The 25876-nt window shown below is 38.3% G+C and overlaps 2 protein-coding genes across 5 annotated transcripts in view; one reads left to right on the top strand and one right to left on the bottom strand.

Moving 5' to 3' along the window:
- The window catches only part of LOC111863303 (glycogen synthase kinase-3 beta), a 194484-nt gene extending 183882 nt beyond the window's left edge, over positions 1-10602 (top strand). For all 4 annotated transcript variants that reach the window (XM_023849498.2, XM_023849497.2, XM_023849500.1 and 1 more), the window contains exons 7-8: positions 4296-4482; positions 5147-10602. In XM_023849498.2, the coding sequence (XP_023705266.1) occupies positions 4296-4482; positions 5147-5376 (417 nt within the window). In that variant the 3' untranslated portion in view covers positions 5377-10602. The remainder of the gene's footprint in view (positions 1-4295; positions 4483-5146) is intronic.
- On the bottom strand, positions 8246-23713 carry LOC111863304 (leucine-rich repeat-containing protein 58). The gene is made up of 4 exons (XM_023849502.2): positions 22790-23713; positions 22467-22683; positions 12464-12653; positions 8246-11660 (listed from the first exon to the last, which is right to left on the bottom strand). Exons 1-4 carry the CDS (start codon positions 23275-23277, stop codon positions 11473-11475), a joined length of 1083 nt encoding a protein of 360 aa, XP_023705270.1. The 5' UTR covers positions 23278-23713; the 3' UTR covers positions 8246-11472.
- Between the last annotated feature and the right edge of the window lie 2163 nt (positions 23714-25876).

Below are 25876 nucleotides of genomic sequence, written 5' to 3'. Positions count from 1 at the left end.
CCCCAAGCTTCCACTAGTGGCTGTACCCATTCATCACACGTGTGCCATTACAGTAGGCGCTAGCTCAGTTCATGATCATGTTATTGTATATATGTCTGAAATATTTCACTCATCAAGCCAGTATGTCACTTACAAAGACTTGTGTGCCAAAACTGGAGCAGCAGGACGGTCTAGGAAGAACTAATACCTGCTATCCTTTGATAATAACACAGACCACATAGAGAACAAATGATTATGGGGGGGGAAGGATACACAAATGTCAAGGTTATCTCATAAGGCTCCTTTTATTTTTGCAAAATAGGAAAGTAGGCTAAAGATGTGTTTGGTTTTGTAATAGATATCTGTAAATATTTGTTATTGTGTGGCCGAACCCCTGTTCATTATACATGCCAGATAATAGGGAGTTTACTGTAATTAGTATTATGTAGTAAAGTAAGGAATAACTTCTTTTGTTTCCCAGTACATAGCACAGTTGGTCTTTTTTTTNTTTTTAGCCCCCCCCCCCCTGTAATGGCATGTTTTGAGCAATATTTCTTAAACTGTTTTAACATGATAAGACAGATGTACAAATGGCATGGGAAAGGAATGCAGGAGAAAGAAGAGAAGAGCAGAGGTATAAAAGGGATAAATAAGAAATATGTTTGAGGCTTGTACATAAAAAAGAAAAGGGTTTTCCCAATAGATCAAACCTAAACATGTGCTAAAATATCATCCACATTGCAGAATATCCTGAGATTCTTATATGGGTTATATCCACCTCTCCAGGAAAATACCAAGATGGTATCATTAACTAAATTATATTCATAGTTGATACAGTGTATGTAAACAGTTATTAACTTTTTTCACATTATCCTGTGTCCTGTTCCCCCACCCCAGTGTTTTGGAGACTGAACTGTACTTCCATCTTCATGTAAAAAGCCTATTCAGGTGAGTTGAGCAGAATCGGTAGTGCTAATCTGTATCTCCAGGGGATGTCCTATCTAGGGTCCAAGGATGGGGACTAGCTCTTTCAATTAGGCCCAACTGAGTAGGCTTTCTTCCTGAGGATGGAGGCAGAGTCTAGTCTCTGAAACGTTTTTAAATGAAAAACAGTTAGATAATGTCCAGAAAGTAATTGTATTAATATTCTGTCATCACAGACTTCTAAATTGTATTTGTACGTAGACATGTCATGTTCATAGATGTCAATATATGTACATGTTTGCCTCTTAGGCTCATCTGCATGGGCACTGAAAGGAAACCCATGTCCTATGTAAGCAAGTAATATTATATTCTGACTTCTGTGTTTGCATTTGAAACTTTTATCATAGTTAAACTGTATTTAGTCTGAAAGCGGTAACAGTACAGTTAACATTCTGTTTTAATTTTCAGCTGGCAGTACACCAGTGTAGAGAGCAACCATGTATAGGTTGTAATAAAAACTGATCCTATAAAATTACAGTTTAAAGATGCTTGTTCTATAAATGTGACAGGACTTTCAACTGTGTTTACCCTCCAAGATTATAAACTGAAGTTCTTCGTGTTGAATGACAAAATTTCCTACCTCCAGTATTAACCAGTAAATAATTTATTTGAATTTCTTGTGGTACATTTTACCCGTGTTTACTGTACTACAGTTTGTATTTGTTATCAAAACCAGATATTATTATGCTCTAAGACATGTTTAATAGAACTTGCAACATTGTATGATTATGGGGTTACTGAAGATTTGTAATAATCTTACTCCAAACTATTAAAGCAAACAAAACAATTTCTTTCTTATTCCAGCTGTTACAGCAATGCGTCTGACAGCATTTGTATCAGTCTGTCAGCCTGTGACATTTTCAGTACACATTTCCTCACTCTAAGATAGATCTAACCATGCTGCGTCCAGCAGTACGCCACAGGGTGCCTGGTACAAGTATCATTCTGAACACTAGCTGTCCTGACTGAAGTATTTGATATTTCTTTCCTCAGTTCCTCCAGGCAAATTCTGTGATAGTCGACAAATTATCTGTACTGCTTAGTCTGTTAAATAAAGATAATTTGCATCCTGTTGCTTACTTGCGTAGGAGGCCACACCATAGCTCAAGTGGTTAGTCGCTGGCTTCCCAACCCGGCAGCCAGGATTCGAGCCCGGGTCTGGTCAAGTGGGGTTTGTGGTGGACAAAGTGACACTGGAGCAGGTTTTCTCAGAGTACTTCGGTTTCCCCCGCCAATCTTCATTCCACCAAATTCTCCATCATAATCACCTGGGGCAGGTACAATAGGCCAGTCAGTGGCCAACATGCTGAGTGGACCCAGGACTCCACCCCCCACTATGCAATTTAAAAAAAAAATATTAGTTGCATAGACATGTAAAAAAAGTAAAGATATCTCAGTAACAGGCCGTGGAGGCCCATAGGGTTATGAGACCTCGAGGCTCCAACATTTTCTAGATAGTCAGCTCACTGGTGGCAGTGAGATTGTTAGCCTTGCACGCCAGCTACCCTTTACCCCCAGGGCCACAGTATGGCTGGAAGGAGTTGGTCAATTGAAAAGTCCAGTGACATCAGGAATCGAACCTGCAGCCCTCCAGCTTTGCTACCACATTCCCCTGCATAGACATTTTCATAAATAAAATATGACTATGGAAATTTTAAGCAAATGTCTGTGAAGGATCCATTGGACGTACTGCCTACTGAGTTGAGGAAAAACCACATAAGACTCATTCATTGTCTGGTACGGTGAGAGCATCGTGTGGCTGCAAGTCAGGTGCAGCTAGAACAAGAATCTCTCCTAACTCCACAAAATTCATTATTTTTGGAAAAATGTTATGTTTGGCTTAGTCAAGGGGGTTTTGCTTTGATATGTTACCTGTTTATAGCTGTTTGTACCTCTTCCACTAATTGCATACATTTCTCACAAATTATACTTAACTGATTCTTAAATGGGATCTGCCTTTGCATAATAACTCACTCTCATAAATGTTATGGATTAAAACCATTCCACCTGACGTCTAGGAATTGTTCATTCCAGATTTCATCTTAAGTGGCTGTAACTTTAATTCAGTTAGGGTTTTCAAAATGAATTTCGGTAGTTCAGAAAAGTAATTTCAGTCGGTTGACTGAAGTCCTTTGAGCAGGAGATAATATTCCAATTAGTACTGTCTTCAGTAGTCTTCACTTATTCACAGTAAAATACGGGAGCTATACCAGTGTCACTGTATTGCACACTCCCAATACCTTCTCACACTATCACGTCTAATCACACATTCCAGTATTCTTCTTTCCGCCTTCACGATTCGCTCGCTACAACTGACCTCGGTGACTGTTCCAATTCAGCTGTCTCCATTGGTGACTACATTTCAACTGTCTTCGGCAGCTGCTGCCTTTTAACTGTGTCACTCCTGCTCACACACACTGCTCAGCCGCTTGTTATACCGTTTGCTGTTGCCTGTGTCAACAGCGATGTCGTGTGTTACATCACAGTAGGCAGCGCTGCCACGTCACTGCAGGGGAGGGGGAGGAGTGTTGGCTGGCCTGTTATCAGAGCAGCAGCAGCGCTCCGATGCCGCTACGTCACCGCTGGCAGGGGAGGGGATGACCTCCATAGCGCAATACGTCACAATATTATCAAAAACTTATGCTGCACATTTGATAGAGATTAAAAATGAAAGGTTCCTAGTAGCAATATTTAATTTGGTATGGAGGGCAAAGCCTTTATTTTCTGGTGCTACACATGTATGGATTTTCATTTCACGTTGTTGGCCAGTTAGCTTACACCTGTTTCTCACAACACATAAGTATTTGATAACAGGTCTTGTGTGTTCCATTGTAAGAAGTAGTATTGGCCATGTGCAGTTGCATTTGATGATACTATTTTTTATTTATTATATTTGTGCTTTATTACTCTTTAAATTCTGGACAATGCTAATAGCACTTGCTATGATACAGTTCTGTTTTGAGATAAACAGAAGCAGCAACATTATTTTTCTGCAGGTTGTCCCACAAGTGTGGAACTATAGGAAATATATGTCTTCTCCTTGTCCCAGTTAAGGGTGATGGCGGTGAGTAGGCAACCAAATGGAAGTAATTCTTAGCTGTAGGGGTTTTTCTCAGGAATAAGTTGGGTATATGGTAAGACACTGATCGTACTTAATAGCAGCTGTGTGTCAGTACTCCAGCATAACTTGCAGTTCCAGACATGTGGAATGTCCAGCATATTGAAACATATGGGACACAGTAGTCTGCTTCCTTCAAACTTTGCTTCAGTTCTATTGAGCTGTACTTTTATTTGTTTGCAATACGTATGTGACTTTCTGGTGCTGATGACAGGTGTTCCGTGCACGCACACCACCCGAGGCAATAGATCTGGTGTCACGGCTGCTAGAGTACACACCTTCATCCCGTATCTCCCCACTCCAGGCATGTGCCCACACTTTCTTTGATGAACTACGAGAGACGAACACACGGCTACCAAACGGCAGGGAACTGCCACCACTGTTCAACTTTACAGAACAGGGTGAGTTGATTCTTCATGGTCCCTGGATACAACACAACAAAGAATTGATATTATAACTACTGTGCCCATACAGAAAAACCTGCATTGTGATTTCAGGAACTGTTTTTGGTCATCATGCTTACTTACCTTACCCATTTGTTCTTCCTTTGCTATATCCCTTTTATATTTTTATCTTCTTCCCTTCTTTCTTCAGCATGCCTTTCCCATCTAATGTTCATCCTATCATCATTCTTTTCGTCCTCCTCCATGTCTTTCCCTCAAGTTAAATTAGCCCCTTCCATCTTTTCTCCTGTTTTCCTTTTTGTCCCATATGTTCACCCTGTCCTCACTATTGTCCCTTATCTAGCAACAGGAGATTATACTTTGCCCCCCCCCATATCATAGTAATGATGCCATTGCCATCATGATCCTGTTGCCTTTCATACAGAGGAGGTATGGGAAAATAAGTTGGTTTAAAGTTGAGTCTGTACATGTGGCAGCAAAATTAACACTTTTTCCATGGTTATCTCTGAAATAGGAATATTTTTTGTCTTTACCAATTTCTTCTGTGACTCTCTGTTTAGGAGAGACATAGAGACTGAATTTGGCAGTGTGTGGTGTGCATGTATGCCTTCAGTATGAACATTTTATGCTGTGTTTCACACTTACTGGTTACATTCCCCAGAGCTGAGCATTCAGCCATCTCTCAATTCAGTGCTGTTGCCACGCCATGCGCAAGAAGGATCTGGTGTCGGTGGTGGTGGAGGAGGAAATTCAGGAGCAGATGGAAATGGTGGTGCTAGTGGTAACCCAGGTGTCAGTGCACCATCTGCAGACACCAACTCAATGGCAACAGCTGACCCAAATGTCCCGTCCCCCAGTGGAGCAGCTGCAGCAGCATCTGGAATGGCTTGAGGTAGCCCATTTGTTTAAACTCCGCCACATGTCACTACGTCCACACCAAACAACTAGACCAACTATCAAGACCACACCTAGCAGCAGTGGTAATATGACGACAAGTGTGATCCAGTTGAAGAAATGTAAAATGAGATGTATCGTGAAGGGTGGGAAACACAAGCAACATAAGGCAATCATCCTACACATGTCAGGGGAACCACCAAAACTATGCCCACAACTAGCAGGTCACATGATGACAACAGATGTACATTAGGGCAACATGCAAATGACATTATTGAGAATGTTGAAGATTCAGTGTTGGATGCCATACCATTCTTTTTATTATTTGATGTAAGTTATAGAGGAAAGGAACTCAGTGGAAACTGACTATCTGATATCTTGCGTTAAAGAGAATGTGAAGGTTGAAATGGGATATAAATATGGACATCGTGAGTTGATCAGTTCTCTCACAGCCTGAATCAAATAAATAATAATAAAAGTGGAGACTTGCCACATTTGGATTTTGTATCAAAATGTGTGACATCTTTCTGTTTTACACTTATCCAAGTAAAAGTAAAGGAAACTATAAAAAATTAGACATGGGAATATCCTTCAATAAGATGTAATTTGGTCAGGATGTAATACATTTTGCTCTGTAATGAAAAGGAACAAATACTATCCACAGTAAATCAAATGTACAGTTTAAATCTTGTTCCATCTTTGTGCGTATATATTGCGATTATAAATTACTTAACAGATGTATAAATAGTTCTCCCCTCCAGATTACTCACCGGCTGTTTCTTTACATCATCTTTTGAAAGCTAAAGCTGCCAAATACTGTAAGTAGTAAGTTAGTAAACCAGCATGGAATGGGCTGATTAATAATTAAATGTGCAGCATTGTGAAAATGTTTAAACAAATGATATGAATTAATGTTTCCTCATTTTCTTATTGTAAGTGGAAAGTATTATTTTAGCTTTTCAAGCAGAGGAGGGGTATTTAGGATGGATTGCTGTTTTATTGTAAAGTGGTTAGGGGGGGGGGAAGGATGGGGATTGTTAAAATTGTTCATTTTAGCCCTCTTTTTAAATCATACATCCTTTTACATGTTGACCATTTCAAAAATGAAATCCACAGTGTGTCGCATACACAGTGGTTTCACTTATACTCTCCTTTTTATTGAAGTGACTTCATTTTAGCTTCTGTAGCTGTATGCGAAGTGGATCGAATTTTTAAAAAGAAAGATTGGTGCTTTGTAAAAAATATGAATGATTTGCCTTTCTGTTGTGCAATATGTGACATCTCCAAATTTGTCAGGACCATTTATAATTTTACTTTCATAATGGTGTTAGCTTGTATATGAAGTAGAGAATGTGCAAGTGATTATTGGCTGGGGAAGGTGCTTAATGCGAAGTGTATGTCGACATAACATCTAGTTCATTCTCGAGACTGCTGATTATGTACTAAGGGTAGAACTCTACACTGTCCTGTAGCTGGATTCAAATTTTCAGCAGCAATGGTTATCCTTGCTGGAGAAATAAGAACTAGCAACAGTAAAAAGAAGAAGTTGTCAAACTAAAAATGTGATGAGCTAGTACTTGAGAGCAGTGTTGATGAAATAAAAGAACGCTTATGAATAGGGGTACACAAAACCATGTACCACTGACAGTTTAAATCTGTTATCGTACTTACATTTATGTTCGAGAGGTTGTGCGTTGAATCTGACAAATGGTTAACCGTGAAGTATCACAGTTGTTTCCTTCCTGTATGTCAGAAAGTTGATTTCCTTGAACGGCATGATAGAAAGAACTGATTTAATTAATACTGCTAAATAAACTACTGTAACTAATAATCAAATCTGGTTAGTTATGAAACTTGTGTAAAGTCATTGGGTACTGCACAATTGTAGCAATGTTGAATCTGCTCACGAATAGATATATTTCCATTAAATAATACTGTCTACTGCCTCTGCTGTTTTTCAAATTTCTGAAAAGGACAATCAAAATTTCAGACTTACCATGAGCCTTGTATATATATATATATAAGATGAAGAGAGACAGATCTTGGTAACGTTTGTATGTATTAAATTATTTAGAACACTGTTTGTTAAAGCATCTATATAATGGAAACAGATTGAGTTTATTACTTTTTGTTTTTAAATAAAACCATTCAGCATATAAGAGTTTGTGCTCTACTTTAACAATTCCCTGATGCAAGTTCTAGATACCATTTATTTCATGGTGTCTGGAACTTGCATCACAGGGTTGCTTATTTTAAACATGGTACATTAACAGCAGTTTTGGTCTCTTCAGGAACCAGAAAGGCTAGGTCACAGAGTGAAACTGTTGGAACGAGAATGCAGTTTATACTGGTCATCAGAAATCATGAAATACATTTGTGGGCATTACATTTTTATACTGATATGGGGAATGCTGAAGACCTGTTTGCCAGTGGTAACTGTTGGATCATGCTCAACCACTGATGACTCCAAGAAAAGTTACTTGTGTAGTGTCACTTGTGTGTGTGAAGTAATATACAAATTTCCATCTGCAGTGGAGTATGGAATATGGATGAGGTTTCATTTATTTAGTTTTGAAATGGATATTCTGCCTTCATCTTCAAAAGTGGTCATGTAACTGTGTGGACATGTATGTCTTCTCCATTTCAGAACAAAATGAAAATGGTTGCATTTTCCTACTATTAGAACAGCCCAATTTCTCAAGCCAAATATTTTTATAAATGTTGACTTCATTTGCATAATTGTATTAGTTTGTATAGTATGTGTGAGACACAAACCCCCCCCCCTCCATTTGTATCCATAATGGCTGGCACCAGAAGAACTGTGTGACAAATGGCTGTTCTATGCAGTACACATTAATACTTCTTCTGTATGTATTTATGTTTAAAAGCATTTTGTGTGTAGTATTCACTGGCAAAAAAAAAAAAGAAAAGAAAAGCTGGTTAGGCCATTCTTCTGTGCTGTATGTGGGGAAGCCCACAGTAGCAATGCTACTCTGTTCCAACAGCTTCCATACTGACACTTTCTGTTAACTGTTCTTCTGCTATGAGAACAGGTCCTGATGTGTACTGTGGGAAAGCGAGATCATCTGTGAAGCTGTTTTACAGTACTTTGTCTTGAAGAGGGAACACACAAAAGGGCTGTAGTCAAGATTATTTCTAGTTCCAACCAGTAAACTCCTTCCTAATGTGTATTTAATCACATATGGAATGCAAATCTGTTGTATACTTCAAAGGATTTCCATGCCTTCTACTTGAGGTTCACCTAAAGAGAATGTTATTGTATTTCTTACTACTTGAATCTGTTAATATGTATACTGTTTGTTAACACTGAAATAAGAAACTTTCAGCAACTAGTTTTTGTTTTGTTTAAATATTTAAATGAGGAGAGCATATTAACAAGTGTAATTGTTGCATTCTGCCTCAGGACCTAATACTAAACATTTAAAACCATTTTTTCCCCAGCATAAAAGAAGTGTCAATTTAGTCTGAATCAGAAACTGTAGTGTATTATAAGAAAACTCAGAGATTCTTTTTCCTGCAAAGTGATTTTGTGTACCATGTAATGTATTAGTATAATGGAATGTCCATGTCCAAATTGAGATCTGAGTGAAGCAGTGAATGTGTGCTGACATTTATCTTGTTAGGAACGCTGTTATAAATGCAGAATGCATTACTAGATATGCAGTATTTTTTTTAAGCCCTAGTCAACCATGAATATGAACATACGGTGTGCATAATTTGTGCTGCCAGTGCTCTTGATACATATTTCTTCAAATTATGAGCCATTTGTATGACAGTTTGTCCAGTAGTATTCAGTTGTATGACTTAAAAAAGTGTGAAAAATCATAGCATGTAAGCTTTCCAGGAAAATAAGTGCACATTTGTAATGTGAGCACCTTCATAATAACTTATAAAAATATCAGAGACTTCATATTGTATGTGTAATTTGGCATGGCTATTGCTGCGTTATAATAGGAATCTTTTAGATTTCATTGTGCATGAGAGTTCTAGCTTCTCCCCCTTTTTTATGAGAAAATTTTCTTCTATGCAAAAAAGAAAGATTAGTTATAGGCTGTTATAGAGTGCATACTTAGCACCTCAGGAATGAATATAAATAAATATATATACACATAAATATATACATAGAGCATCAGTAATCCAGTCAGTATGAGAACTTGAATTATATGCAGTAGATTTTCACATATCAGGCCTTTCAAATTAGCTTTTGCTGTACTAACTTTTTTCTCAAAAAAAAAATTCATAACTGTAAAGATAATTGAAAGCAAACGATGCCTGTATTTGTAATTATGTGTAATATGTGTATGGATGATTAGAACTTAGAACAGAGCATTTGAGGAAAAGGGCACGGGAATTGCAAAGATGCTGTTATTTCAGTTCAGCAGCTTATGAAACCTGACTGACTTAGGAGGATTTGTTTCTGATATGCAAGCTGTCGTCAAAATAATAATAAAGAACTTGTTAAGTGTGTATTAATAGTTTTTAAATGATGGCATTGTGTGTCCTAAATGATCTATGTCATTGTTAAACTAAACAAACATATTATAGTAAATAATAAATAATACTTGTGGACATGTGCATTTCTGTACAAAGTTTAAACAATATATTTGGGGGCACCATTTTTTTAATAGCTGAATATATATTTGTGGAGGTTATGTGTAAATTTCACATAATAAAAAAGTAGCGATGGTTGGTTTACACATAAGAAATAAAGATAATACTTAAAGAGTATGGATGAATATAACGATTCCGTAAGAAGTGAGATATCTCGAGAAAGATCTTCCGTGCTTGACTTTTCACAACACGGGAGTATTTCTCTGCACTTCCTTCATTATAGAGGTAGCGAGATGCCATCTTGTATTTATCTCCCGAGATTTTTCATTGCTGTAAATAATCTGCTGCTTTACTGTCTTTATTATCATTATTTTCCTTGGTATATTTAAACATATTCAAAACAGATTAGTTGTTAGATAAAACAGAGACTTGTGTCAGTTGAGATATTTGTGTGTGTCAGGAAGTTGCCTATTGCTAACAGAAATTCATGAAAACAAAATGCTGACACTTAAAAAAGAGAAAAGTAAAGAATTGTAATCCATCCAAAACTAAGGCACATGGATACTTTTAAATGAGCACACATGTAAAGAAATGTTTCTATATTCATGTGCTGTAAAAGAAAAAAAAAACATTTTTATAAGATAAGTATCATACCCATTGAGATGACACACTCACATTTATTCATGGTGTCTATATTTTGGAATCGGTGACAGAGCTATTGAAATAGGTTCTAGATTTCTAGATCATTCTCCAGTTATTGTGTGGTAGTTACCGTTCTAGGGGAAATAAATGTTAAACTTTTCTCTTCTCTAAGTTGAAAGCAAAATTCGCTATCTAGAGTAACAGATTATTTAAAAGACTATGCGTGGCCATTGCCTTGCCACATACCAACTGCTGTATGAAATAAATAAAAGTTGCTTTTCTGAAAAATAAAAAGACATGAAAAGGAATTCAATAAGTAATGCAGATTTCTACTTGAAAGTCCAAAGAAATCATTTTATTCCCTTCTTAAAACATACACTCAGATTCTTTAATTGTGTATTACGAGTATAAAGTTACCTGCAAAGTTGCCTATAATTTTCATTTCCTATGAGTTAGATCATTAATTTGTACCACAATAAGTCTCTCAAGATTATATAGTGAACAACCATTATTATATGATAGCTGTTGTTGGAACCTTCCACACACACTGAGGTACTAAATTGAATGTACATTTGTGTAGTGATATGTGATGTGCTGATTTTGCCATGAAGTATAAATTCTCAACTTCTAAATTCAAATATTCTCCTCCATATAAAACATAATTAAGAAATTTCATCAGTCTTTTTTATGTTCTTATTCAGGAAATAGAAAACACAGTTTGCAAGAAATTATGCACAACTTATTGTGCTCTATCTTCCAGTATTTAGTAGTAACTACCATTAGAAACATGTAATATTAATGTAGGAACGTTCCTGAAATATGAACACAGTGAATTGAGCTAAGCCACTGTCAGTACAAGACAGGCAGAAGAGGAAGTGCCTAACCAAGCAGAACTTTCTTCATCATATTGCTGTTGGCATAGCCACATGCTCCTGATTCATCAACATGGTTGTTGGAATTGTCTTCAATACATTTTGATGAACAGAGGTACTGCAGCAGGGGAATACGATATTTTCCACAGAAGTCCACAAATTTTATGTGCTCCACTCTGTTGTCAAAGAATACACCTTCAAGACAGAAGAGAGACAAAATATTTTACGTCAAACAATTACAATTATAAAAGACAAGTCCATCCAATGTGACTATTTCAGTTTTCTCACTTGATTCACTAGCCTTACATGTTTCGATCCATTTGGATCATCTTCAGAGGCACCAAACACTTTTTTGAAACCACTATCACAACAGTTGTCAATCAAATACACATGTAATGTCCAAGTACACAATGTTCCATCTATCAGTCACAGCAGNTGTTTATGAATTTTAATTTTTAACAAAGTTTTTAAAACAACTTTAAATATTTCTATAACCAGAAAGGCTGCTGTGACTGATAGATGGAACATTGTGTACTTGGACATTACATGTGTATTTGATTGACAACTGTTGTGATAGTGGTTTCAAAAAAGTGTTTGGTGCCTCTGAAGATGATCCAAATGGATCGAAACATGTAAGGCTAGTGAATCATCAAGTGACAAAACTGAAATAGTCACATTGGACTGACTTGTCTTTTAGAATTGTAACTGTTAGTGTGACGGACCAAAATGAAACGAATCAAATTCAAACAATTAGTTTCAAAAGTTGCAGAACCCACATTTTTATTTAAGGTGGGACTAAATCTTTTTAGTATTTCATTTGTTTCAACAGGACTGCTGAGTTCAAGACAGCGGGCCAAACTAGTTTCTGCAACATTTCATCAGACATTACATTTTTTAAGTGAATGACTGTAGTTATAAAGTATGATCGTAACACTTCATAATGAGATACAAATACCAACTAATAGAGAAATTGGATATCGGTATAATACATTCACTACCTTTGCACTTAGGGTTGACACAATGATGAGCACTGTTTAAGTATTCAACAAGACACATCGGCAGATCTGGAGCTCCATACGGTATCCCATGGACCTTGACTGTTCTCCCAGCATGTTCTAGAAGACTTGGAGGATTGAGCGTCATGTTGCTTACAAAGCGCACCACCAGTGGATTGTCTCGTAAACTTAACTGAGAGGTAAACAGTACTTTAGAAATTATAAAATTATACATTTTAGATTTCTGGACTTTTCTGTACCATAAGATTTTTAACTATGCAGTTTAGACTTAAAAATATTATTCCCTGTCGTCCCTGCACTTAATTAAATGAAGATAGGGCACATGGTAGCATAGTTAGTTAAGGCAATATGCTACAAGCCGGAAGGTTGTGGATCTGATTCCCAATTAGGTCATTGGACTTTTCAATTGACCTAATCCTTCTAGCTGCACTATGGCCCTGAGGTCAACTCAACCTCTTAGAGAAACGAGTACCAGGAATCTTCCATGGGATATAGGGTGGCTGGCTGACATATAAGGCTTACCTCACCATCATCTGTGAGTCTACTGTCTTATAAAATGTGGGAGCCTCAATGTCTCACAACCTTATGGACCTCCATGGCCTGTTACAAGGATAGCTTTACTTTTTTATGGCATGAAAACAGAAGTGGAGGTATAGCTCCACCATTCTGAACCTCAGCAGTAGATGGAGGTGAGTAGTCAGCTTCATGCCCCAGCCACGTTATCCCAGCAAAAGAGCCCCCTACTACCTGCCTGGATGCAGTAAAGACAAAAATTTTTCCATGCCAGAAATGGAACCCGGGCCATCAATAGGTACATAAAATTGTAACAATAAAATCCTATTGTTCCATTATCATGTTCTCATCTGCTAGACTGAACACTGTTCAGAGCTCTTATATTATTTTTAAAAATTATTCATGTTTGTAGGTTGAGTCAACCAAATGAGCATATGTGTTACATCACACTAATTGTAAACACTACAGGCACTGGTTTCTTTAAAAAATATTGTGTTCTTCAAGATATAAAACATGGCACCAAGATTATATACTTTGGTAAGGCAATAAAAGTGTGCACACACATGCCTGCAATTGACTCGAAATATTCAAATGCAACTGGTCCTAGCTATGACATTTTTCCAGATGAACTTCTGCACGTTTCCACATCCTGCAGTTTGTCCTCAAACATTACAGTTTTTTTTCCCCCACTAAACACTTAACTTTTTTGACTGTTGTGTAAAGTTTGCAATACTTCACATGCTCTTGAAACCAGGCATCTCAATATAGAAAAAAAAAATCATTATGTAACTGGAACTGCAGGAATGTTTTGTGTATCACCATCTAGGATGACTAAAGATTTTACTCGTGTACAAAAATGCAGTGTGGAAATACTGTCCATATCTTGTAGTTGCTACTAAGAAAAAGACAATTTTGTGTTCAATCCGTTCTTTGAGTTCACAGAGCAGGTTGGCCTTACTGTGTCATAATTCTGCTATTCTATTCTCAGTTACAGTGGAAAGGATGTGACACAAATCAAAACAAGCAATGCAAATGTGTTACAAGTTTATCCACAGAATTTTATTCACACATCATCTTAATCTGGGAATGTTAAAATGCACACCATGAAAGGCATTTTTCCAACCTGCTGAGGTCCACATTGGCATTACTGACTTCTATCCAGTTTACAGAAGTATTCTGTGTTTTGTAATATGTGCATGAAATGATGAATGCACAGAGGCAAATCCTAAAACTTCTACCTGTCCCACAACAACAAGTCATGAAACAAGGAAATAAAACTTAATGTGGCTCTAGAGAATTGCTTGTGAAACCTCTTAAAGGTGGGGTATGCAGTAGTGTAGTTGGTTGAGGCACTATGTTACAAGTCAGAAGGTGACAGGTTCCAGTCCCGATGAGGTGGATTTTTTTTTCAGTTCACCTAATCCTTCCAGCTGCACTATGGTCCTGAGGTCAACTCAGCCCCTAACATAAATGAGTACCAGGTATCTTCCTGGGGCTAAAGGGCAGCCAGTACATAAGGCTGACAACCTTACTGCCACCTGTGAGCCAATTGTCTAAAAGATGTCGGAGCCTCAACCTCTCACAACCCTATGGGCCTTCACAACCTGTTACAGGGATAAGTTTACCTTAACCTCTTAAAGGTGCAAACAATGATGACGTTCACATTATTCTGCCATTTATGTTCTTAACTAATGTGCTTGTAAATTGTGCCCTTTCAGTACCTCCCCCTGAAACTATGGAATGCAGGTGTAGTCATCATTACAGCTTTAAACATAGACTATATTCAGTAAATGCTTCTAGGCCTTGCACTTTCTGCACCATTAGTTATCTTTATATTAACAACATTCATTAAGTTGGGGAAAATACTTTATCTTTCCACAGACTTTCTGTGAACTCTTCCTGCAATAAGTAACCATCTCTTTCCAATCTATATAAATTTAATATTACAGAGACAAAATGCATGTTACTTTTACACTTTGTTCCCCCCCCCCAATGATTTAGCCACCCTTGACCCCCAGGAAGATTCCTAGTACTCACTTCTGTTAGAGGCCCAATCAACACCAGTGCCATAGTGTGGCTGGAAGGATTAGGATAATTGTAAAATCCAAGTACACTACCGCATGCTCGCCACATCCATACAGTACATTCTAAAAGCTGACTGTGTAAGATTTACTTACTCATGGAGTTGAGCCCTTCTGGAGGAGTCCCCAATTCTGCAGCTATTCAAGAATTTCCCAGCATTTTATGGAACCCAAAAGTTCATTACTGTGTTCACAAGGGCCCTCCACTAGTCCCTATCCTGAGCCAGATCAGTCCAATCCCATCCTATCTCTCCAAGATCCATTTTAATATTGTCCACCCACCTATGCCTCTGTCTTCCCGGTGGTCTCTTTCCTTCTGGCTTTCCCACCAATATACTATACGCATTCCTCGTCTCCCCCGTTTGCGCTACATGCCCTGCCAACCACATCCTCCTTGACTTGATCATTCCAATTATACTTGGAGAAGAGTAAAAGTTATGAAGCTCCTCATTGTGCAGTTTTCTCTAACCTCCTGTCACTTCATCTCTCTTGAGTCCAAACACCCTCAGTCTATGTTCCTCCCTTAATGTCAGAGACCAAGTTTCACACCCATACAGAACCACAGGCAAAATTATAGTTTTGTATATTCTAATTTTTATGTTTTTGGACAGCAGATGAGAAGACAAAAGGTTCTGGACTGAATGGTAGCAAGCATTACCCGAGTTCAATCTCCTCTTATTTTCCTCCTGCATCAGGTTTTGATCTGTTATTGTTATTCCAAAATATCTGAACTGTGCCACATTTTCAAAACTTCTGTTTCCTATCTCTAAGTCATGATTTTGCCCTGCATTTTGGTGACAAGACAGCAACATATACTTAGTTTTCTCTGTGTTTACTTCTAGACTAACCTCTTTACTTGCGTCAATTAAAGTTTGTGTGTTTTTCTTTATGGTATCTACATTATCACCCAGTAGATTCAAATCACTGGCGTAGACCAACAGCTGATGTGTCCCGTTTAATTTTAGTCCCACCTGGTTTCCCTGGAAACACATTTTAATCAACCTAACTAGTTTCATGAGTATCCCAAACTATCAGAATATTGTACAATACATCCTTTATAACTGAATCATAGGCTTTCTTGAAGTCTACAAATAGCTGATGTACTGTCTCATTGTATTCCCATTTTTTCTGCAATATCTGTCAAATACAAAAGATCTGATCTGTAGTTGATCTGTTACATTGAAACCCACACTGATGATTCCCAATAATTTCATTTATATATGGACTTAACATTGAGATAAGAATATTGGATTAAATTTTGTATGAAGTTGATAGCAGTGATATCCCCCTATAATTACTACAGTCAGTTTTATCACCCTTCTTGTGAACTGGTACAATAATAGACTCCTTCCACTGATCAGGCAATGTTTCCTTATGCCAAATAAAAGTAATTAGATTCTGGATCTTACAATGTAATATTTCGCCTCCTGCTTGAATAAGTTCTGCAGGAATCTCATCATTACCTGGCAATTTATACCATTTCAATTTTGCAATGGCACTTTTAACCTCAAGAGGGCTAGGATCAGGTACTAACAGCTCAGCCTAACCTATGTACATTCAATAACTGAGAGAAGTAGTTCCTCCACCTATCCAAAATGTTGTTGGAATCTGCAAGCATATCACCATTCTCATCCTTCACTAAGTTACTGCTAGGCTGGTAACCCCTCTTAAAGTGATTTATTCCTCTATACAGGTCTCTAATGTTCTTGTTCTTACTGTTCACTGCAAGCTCATCAATTCTGTCTTTCAGATATTCCCTCTTTTTGTTCCTGAAATGCCTGTTGGTTTCACGTCTCATATTGTTTAGATTTTCCCCATTTAACTCGCTTGGATCCTGTAACCACTACAATTTGGCCTGCTTTCTTTGATCTAATAATTTTGAGCATCCTTCACCGAACCATGGCTTATGCTTCTTCGGTTCCTAATAACCTAGATTCTCTTTGGCAGACATTTTTATATTCTCTCTAATAGTTTCCCAAGTTTTATTAACATCCACCTCAGTGTCCAAGTTTTCCAAAGCCGCAAACATATTTCGGATTTCAACACAATACTGCTCTTTACCCTCTACCTCATTTAATTTCTTTAGATTGAACCTCTCCATATGAACTCTGGGTGTTGTTTATTTGCTCACTGCCAGTCTTTCCCTAAACTTCCGCCACCAGGTAGTGGTCAGTATCACAATCTGCTGCCCTGAATGATCAGACATGAAGTATACTTGAGTGCTGTCTCCTATCTATCAAAATATGGTCGATTTGATTGTGTATCTTCCCATCAGGAGATGTCAAAGTAAATTTATGGATGTTACGATGTGGGAACATTGTACTTTTGAAGGTAAGATTTTTTTTTGATGTGGCAAAGTTTACTGCTCTAACTCCATTATCATTACTAATTTCATGCAAACTCTCATTCCCAATCGTTGGTTTGAAAATGTCTTCCCTCCTTACTTTGGCATTGAAATCTCCTAAAAAATTTTCATATGGTACTTCAGGAACTTATCAAATACATGTTCTAGTTCTTGATAGAATTTGTCCTTCATGTCATTAATTTTATCTCCTGTTGGGGCGTGAACATTCATAACAATGGTATCACACCAGCGACCTTTTAGTATTATATATGATATCCTATCACTAACGAACTCTACCCTCTTAACTGTTGATACGATTCTCTTATGTACGAAAAAACCTGTACCTAATTCACGATTTTCATTCCCCTTTCCATAGAAAAATGTATAGTCTCCTGCTGGTGCGATGCCACCTCCATCTCATCTGACCTCCTGTACTCCCGCTAAATGTAACTTATATTTTAAGATTTCTTCTGCCACTGCCCTGAGCAAACCTGCCCTATACAAACTTTGAACATTCCAAGTGCCAACTCTCATATCCATTTTCTTTAGCTTAGGTTATTTATCTAAGGAATCCGTCCAGGTCCGAGGCTTTGTGTTCATTTTCGTAACAAAGTAATCTTTTACGGTGAGGAGTTACCAGCCCCACGCCCAACCCCCAACCTGGAGGACCACCCCTTGTCGGCTGTCCACAACTGCTTAGTCAATATATTTGCAGCTTCCCTCCAAAACTGGAGGGAGTCTCCTCCATCCGCAAACCTAAGGATGTGCCATGCCGTGGTGACAAGGGACCCACCTAACATGGGACTGTGTAAGATCACTTACTTAAATTGTCATCATACATGAATGCTAGTTTACTTATTTTAAGGGGAAAAAACATGCTTATGAAATCATGATGTCAATGTTATGTCCTACCCATCTCAACTTCCAGACCAGATTACTGATTTTCAGGGGATTTGGTATGGGCATTATACTATTATTGATCATTTCATCATAGTTTTAATTCCCTATAATGACTAATAACATGGTGGACACACCAACTTGTGTGATGGAAGTGACAGTAGTGACATGAATCTAGTATCCTGAAATTTATTTTTAAAAAATGGGTAATCTTTAGTGGAATGTATAACAAAATTGAGGCATAAAATTTATGTTGCTTTCAATCTGATGGTAATAACTACTGAACCACTGGAACTAAGCATCTGAAATTTAGTGTGGACACAGATCATAAACATATACACAGGGGGTGAACAAAATAATGGAAACATTAAGAAACTGAAGAACAGAATTTATGTTGGCTACATTGAAAGAACTCCAGCTGGCAACACTGAATGTTCTTCCATTTGTTTACACTCTGTAGTGCTCATGTCAGCGCATTAATTAATTGTGTTAAGTGGCAATCCATGTGAAAGAACTGGAAAACTGCACACTTGTCTGATTCTAAAAGAGGACAGATGGTTGGTGTGTGTTTAGCTCGAGAATCTGTGATAAAAACTGCCATATTATTAAGTGTATCAAGAGCAGCAGTTTCTAACGTTATGTCAGCATACAAGAATCATGCAAAGAAAATATCAGCAAAGAGGGACAGTGGGCGAAAATCAGCAGTGACAGAAATTGATCATTGAGCATTGAGAAGGATTGTTTTTAAAATTCATACAACTACTGCAGCACAGGTGACAGTTCAGCAGAACTGAATATTCATCTTGAAGACCCTGTTTTCACAAAAACTGTCCGACATAAGCTTCACAAATCCATCATCCACAGTGAGGCTGCAACTGCTAAACCTCTGTGCAACCCCACAACCTAAAGTTAATTTCACTGTTGCATTATAAATTTACTTTATCTGAGTATAACATTAACAGCATGATTTGTAGGAACAGAAGTCCATGTAACAAGCATATAGGCTTTATGAGTTCTACCCAGAATTCCCTGTTTACTATTGTGCCTTGTCTCTGCATTATTAAATTACAATCATTGAAGCAGTCTTCTACCATAATTAGTCTTTTAGATACAGCAACTTAAAATTATATTTAAAGGATTCAAAATTTCCATTGTGAACATTACCCTGTAAGTGCATACACCCACACTTCTCTAAACTAAGATGGTGGATTTTAGGTTCTCAGAGTGGTGATGAAGAGTTCTGTCTTCTACTGCATAATACTGGAGTCTGGTGAAAAGCCAGTGACATTTCAGAGGAATGTACTAGCTGACTCTTGGACTCACAAAAATGAGGAAGTGCATTCCTCCAAAATATGAGCATGTGCCCAAACTTCACAGCAGAAGCAGAGCAGAACTCTGCCGGTTTCTTGTTTTGCTCACACCTCAACCCTCAAGATGGAGGCGACATGTTCCTAACATACTGGGCCCTCTCAAAACTATATACAACCCAGGAGACAAAATTCTTCATAGTCACCACTGTAAGAACCTCATATGCAACATACTATAGTGCTTAATTCTCAACTTGATCAAAACTCTAGATACCACACACTGCTACTATTATTACAGTTACGAGGGGTGGTACAGTTCATATAGTGGCTAAGCTATGGACTGGGTAACCAAGGAATTGGGGTTCAATTCCTGGCAAGCAAAAGTGATGCTTGTCTTCTCTGGAGTATCCAGAGCAGACCTAGTGCCCACCCACCCTCCTATCCAAAGGATATTTCGAGAGCCTCTTTCACAGATGTAAAGTGACCAGAACATGAAGCTGACCACTCACCTCCATTACAGCTGAATTTAAGAAATGTGAGGAGTTACACATCCACTTCCCCAACATCTTCATATTGTGGTGCTTATTTAAGCACAGGAACTGAAGTACATTATCAGAACACACAAGCTCAAAAGCATAATGCAAGTTTTTAAGATATTTCATGTATGAAAGATGAGACATGAACTCTGAAGATTGAACCTACATGATACAATAAAAGTAAAGGTATCCCGCTTAACAGGCCATGGAGACCCATGGGGTTGTGAGATGCTGAGGTTCCCTCAGTTTTTAGACAATCAGCTTATAGATGGCAGCAAGGCTGTCAGCCTTAGGTGCCAGCCGCCCCTTACCCCCAAGAATATTTCAAGAACATTCCTGGTACTCATTTCTGTTAGAGGCTGAGTCAACCCCAGGGCCATGGTGCGGCTGGAAGGATTAGGTAAATTGGAAAAATAAAAATTCCACCTCATCAGTATTTGATCCCGCAACCTTCCAGCTTGTAGCACACTGCCTCAACCAACAACGCTACCGCATGCCCCCACATGACACAAATGATTAGCAAATTTAAATAAATAAATAAGTTGNGGGGGGGGGGGGAAGAATGTGCCCTTGGCTGATTGTGGTTCTGCAACTGCTGATTATACTACCAGGAGTTATGTTTATCACTAAACCATGGTCAGGTATAAAACTGAAGTTGTTCCTGTGCTTAATTAATTAAGCACCATGCTGCAAAGACATATGAGGGAGTGATGGTGTAGCTCCATGCATTATTCACCCTGACAATAGGTGGGGGTAAATGGTTAGCTTAATGTCCCAGCACATTTTACCCTGAGGGAAAGTGACCCTGATACCCATTGGATAGATGCCCCAGAGCCGGTCTGGATGCTGCTGAGAACAGAAAAATCTCTTGCCAGAAATCAAACTGTGATTCTTCAGCCATCCAACCCATCTAACAATTTTCAGCCTACTTTCCCTATTTTCAGAAAATAAAAGTAGGCTTATGTGATCACAGTGCTGTGTCTGTGCATCCCCCTGTCAACTTCTGAATGCCTGAATGAATCTATGAAACTTAGTATGTATATCATGATATGAGTGGATCTCAATGGCATACTTCATAAATCCCTCCCATTAGTCTGTGTGTCTGTATGTGTGTCCCCCTATCATTGTTAGGCAATAGCAGAATTGTTGGGACACATTGTTTTCTATGCGGTCCAGGTTGTATCAAAGGAAAGTAGGCAATTAGTTCTTCAAAGAATTTCTTGTTATTCTACATCAGGCCATTACTGTTTGTCTTTTTATATCTCCCATTGCTAGTAACATTATTCAAATTATGACTGTTCACAGCCTTACAATCAGTATACATGTATAGTTTAGTTTCGCTGAAGACAATTTATATATTTTGTTGAAAGAGAAATTTGGTGGCATCAGTATTTTGTTAGAACCCCCACTAAATCATTACACCATACAGTTTTCAATGTTGTGTCAGAAAGCTCATCTCCCCCTGAACAAAACCCTAACATCTATGTTATATCTAAAAACCACAACTGCATTGTGTCTCCAGATTACAGAGAATTAATCTTGTATTCAAGATTTTTTCTGGTGGTTGTAGTTTTCTTACTGTATTTTCCACAAAATATAACACACATTTACTGGAAAATGCTTTCTACAATCTGCATGAACCTTATAAACAGGCAGTGTTTCCAAATAAAAGTTTTTTCCTATAAAGTCTGGTTCTATCTTACAGTCTAGGAAATACAGTAAGTGACCTTACAAAATGCCATACCAGACAGGGCTGACAAGCTTAAATTCCACCCCACCTGATGAGAAATACCACCATCCTCTTTGTTAAATCTCAAAGCTTCATTAATACTATCGAATTTCCGAACGTTGAAAAGTGTCATTGGTGCTGTAATTCTCAAAATAGTCTTATTTACACTGCTAAATAACATGCTCACATGAACCAAAAATCATCAAAAATTAATCTTTGCTTAACCTCCCACCCAAAAAAGTCTAAAATAATATGCCACCCCAAGCAGCCACTCTGTTCCCCTGTGATCTCCTGCCAGCCCCAATCACAGGTGCTACCAAAGTGTGGAAAGTTACTATGAAGCTCTTCTGTGTGCTTAGAAACTGTCTCAAAATGGAAGGGTTGTTTATAAGTAAAGATTGAAGCTATTCTGTAACACATGGTAAGTAATACTGAATGGGAAAAGCATGCAATGATGTCTCTGCAAAGTTCTGCAATTAATCACAAAGTTGCTCATTGACTCTACGGTGCTTAGCCCATTACACCTGACTCAGATGTATCAACAAATTCTGTCACCAATGTAGAAACACAATACAAACCTCTGTTAAACATTTCAAGGTGATGATTTCTGTTGGAAGAGTCCGAAGCCTGTTTTTGTGAAGTGAAAGTGACTTTAGGTTCTTCAGATTTGCAATGGCAGCTGGTAGACTTTCCAGCATGTTGTCACTTAGATTGAGGGCTTGCAATTGCTTTAGCTTGCCAACAGACTCTGGTACATCTACAAGTTTGTTTCCACCAATGTACAAAATTTGAAGCCTGCAAAGATTAAAGGGTAACTGAATGCCACCTTCATATTTATATCTACATCAGTACATATATGTAGAAAAAATAATGAAACCATAAAATGAAAAATATCTTTTACCCATTTAATTTCCATATGTCTTTGGAGAGTTCCCTTATATGATTGCCACCCAAATAAAGATACTTCAAGCTTGTAGCTTCAAGTATTTGCTCAGGAAGGGAAGTGAGATTGTTTCCACTAACATTGAGTTCTTTTAGATTCACAAGGGCACCAAAGGATTTTGGAAAAGAATCACTGTCTAAATTATTATTCTTAGCAATAAGAGATGTGAGAGGGCATTCTGTTAGTATCTCTGGTAACCGTAATAGTCCATTGGAACTGATGTCTAACACCTTCAAGTTCTTAAATTTATTAAAATTTAATGGCAGCATCTTAATCATGTTGTGATATAATAATAATGTGTCTACATTTTCTGTATGCTTCTTATCCTTGTTTACAAAATGCTCAATGTTGTGATAAAGAGTATTTGTGTCCAACATTAAATATGAATAATCAAGTGTTCGTTGCAGGGTATCACTATCACTACTATCCGACGTGTAATCTTCCATCTTGACTATCTTGACTGCAGGCAAATTTATATTCAACCACACTGTTACACAAAGTTAAAACAGAATTTTAACAATGACTAGACATTTTAACGTCGAAGTTTCTCCGTATCAGCCGATCCGTGCTCTGTATGTTGCAGGTTAACCGTGGTATGTTGGTAATCCGTCAGCTGTAAATTATTTCCCAAAACAAGCTAGGGACATGTTGCACTCCGCCTTAAAAATAATCATGAACGATCATAAAATCCCTCACGCAATTATGTAATTCAAATCTCTCAATCTATAATTCATCACGCAGTAATGCACATGAATGGCATACTATATGTAATGTCAAGCAAGATATGCAATCCATTGAAGATAGGCGGCGAAAGATTTGTACTCTAACTTCCTGAACTAAAAAAAAATATATATATACATATTTCCCAAACCATCGTCCATTTCTTACTTCTGTCAAGAGTAGTTCGTATCAGGATCACCAACATTATTTGTTTGAATTTACTCTCGGGCATACCTAGCCGTAACCTAGCATACCTAGAGTGCATATATTAATGTGTTCTGTGATTATCAATAGCGTGTCTGAATATTCAGCTGGAAAGAATCGTTATACAAGGTGTTTCACGACTTTAGTGCATAACTGCAGGAGGTGATTTCCTAGGTTTTTGTGATCAAAAAAGTTCATATAAACATGTGTCCGATTTTGGACGGTTACGGAGTTACGACCGTTTTAAACTCAGAATAGAAGGTAACGATTACTGATAATAAACGGAACAAAATAATAAACCAGCATAATACATGATACATTTAAAGTATGAATGTAAAGTTAAATTCGTGAAATTACCTTTAATTTGAAATGATTGGTGCTTAAAGCTGATTTTCGAAAATGCCACCGCCGGCCGCAACACAGGCTGCCGCTCGGTTGTGAACCGCGCGGGTAGCACGTAGCAGCTTCAGCTGGCTGTTCCTTATGTGGTCAGTGGCGTCCAGAATGCGACCGAGCAAAGCATCTCACGTTGCCACCTTCACATTGTAAACCAGTTCTTTCTTCCATCCCCACACACAATAATCCAGTGGGCTTAAGTCTGGAGACCTGGCTGGCAATTCTTCGCGTACTCGTACGTGGAATGCGGTGTACCATACGAACAATGCCTTCTTCATTAACACCACGCTCGGCTGCAATACGAACGCCGGGAAGTCTGCCGGTATCTCGCAATGCCTGGTAAACTCAAGCAAACACTCTCCGGTTCGGTATTCTACGATTCGGAAACCGTTGCTGATATTCAGCTACCTGAGTTATCGTCACAAAACCCGTACACATAAATCATATCTGCATACTCCTCAAATGAAAATGTAAATGGCATCGTGAACGTAACAGACGCACCGAGATGAGAACTGTTCTGAACACCAGTAGCCGCCACAGTAGCCGTGGCCTTACATACCAACCCACCGCGCCTTAGGTACCTCTCAAGTGTCGAGAAAACGAGAACGCTCTGTCTATAACTGGCTAGAAATAGCGACCTGCCAGATGATAGACGCGGTTCACACGATGGCGTGTACGGGAATGAAAAAACGGTCATAACTCCGTAACCGTCCCAAATCGGACACATGTTTATATGAACGTTTTTGATCACAAAGACCTAGGAAATCACCTCCTGCAATTATGCCCTAAAGTCGTGAAACACCCTGTATTTGGGTCCAGTATATTGTCTCGGTAACGGAATGGACGTGATATTATGTCCACGAAAGCCCAGCTTTGCGGTTTGTTGATAGATGATACAGAAAATTTTTGCGCTGTAAAGATGTGAGGTCTTCACAGTGACCCACGTAAATGTTTTGGATTTTCCCTCCAGCCGTGGACGTCTCATGATAGTAAAAAAGGTGTCCGGTGTTTCGGAGAAACATGATCCTTCTAGCTTCATGGCAGCAATGACGCTAGCAAATGTAACATTTGCGTGGTGAGAGTTAGGTGTGTTTGTGCTCATACTTTCTCTTTCCTATATCAATTTGTGCGGTACCCAAATCACGCTGTCACAATTTTGTGTGCGCTTTTCCCCGCCATGTTCATGTTCTTTGCGAGTATGATCGAGTGTGATGTATTAGTAAAATACAGACATGTTAATTGTATTAGAAAATTCGGGATTTTAGAGTTTTCTGATATAAAAACAGAAGTCGTAACTGGACTGAAGTTTTCTATCAGGAAGTACAAGTAGAATGTTTACTTTGTTGACCTGTTCCAGGGCTTTGCGCTTCAAGGCGACCGGTGCACCGCCGGTGCATCGATAGAGCTGGGATAGCACAGTCGGTATAGCGACTGGCTACTGGTTGGACAACCGAGGGGTCGGAGTTTGAGTCCCAGTGGGGTCAAGAATTTTCACTTTTCCATTCCGTTCAGACAGGCTCTGGGGGCCACCCAACCTCCTATCCAATGGGCACCAGGGACTCTTTCCCTGGGGGCAAAGCGGCTGGGGCGTGAAGCTGACCTCCAGCTAGTGCTGAGGTTAAGAGAATGTGGAACTATACATCCACTCCCCCATACGCCTTCATGGTGTAGAGCTTAATTAGTTAAACACAGGGACAACTTTTACCTTTACATTGTAAATATTCT

The sequence above is a fragment of the Cryptotermes secundus genome, unplaced genomic scaffold (genome assembly GCF_002891405.2).
Source record: "Cryptotermes secundus unplaced genomic scaffold, Csec_1.0 scaffold82, whole genome shotgun sequence".
Lineage (NCBI taxonomy): Eukaryota > Metazoa > Arthropoda > Insecta > Blattodea > Kalotermitidae > Cryptotermes > Cryptotermes secundus.
Note: the sequence above shows the minus strand (reverse complement) of the source record. Positions and strands in the feature narration are given on the sequence as shown.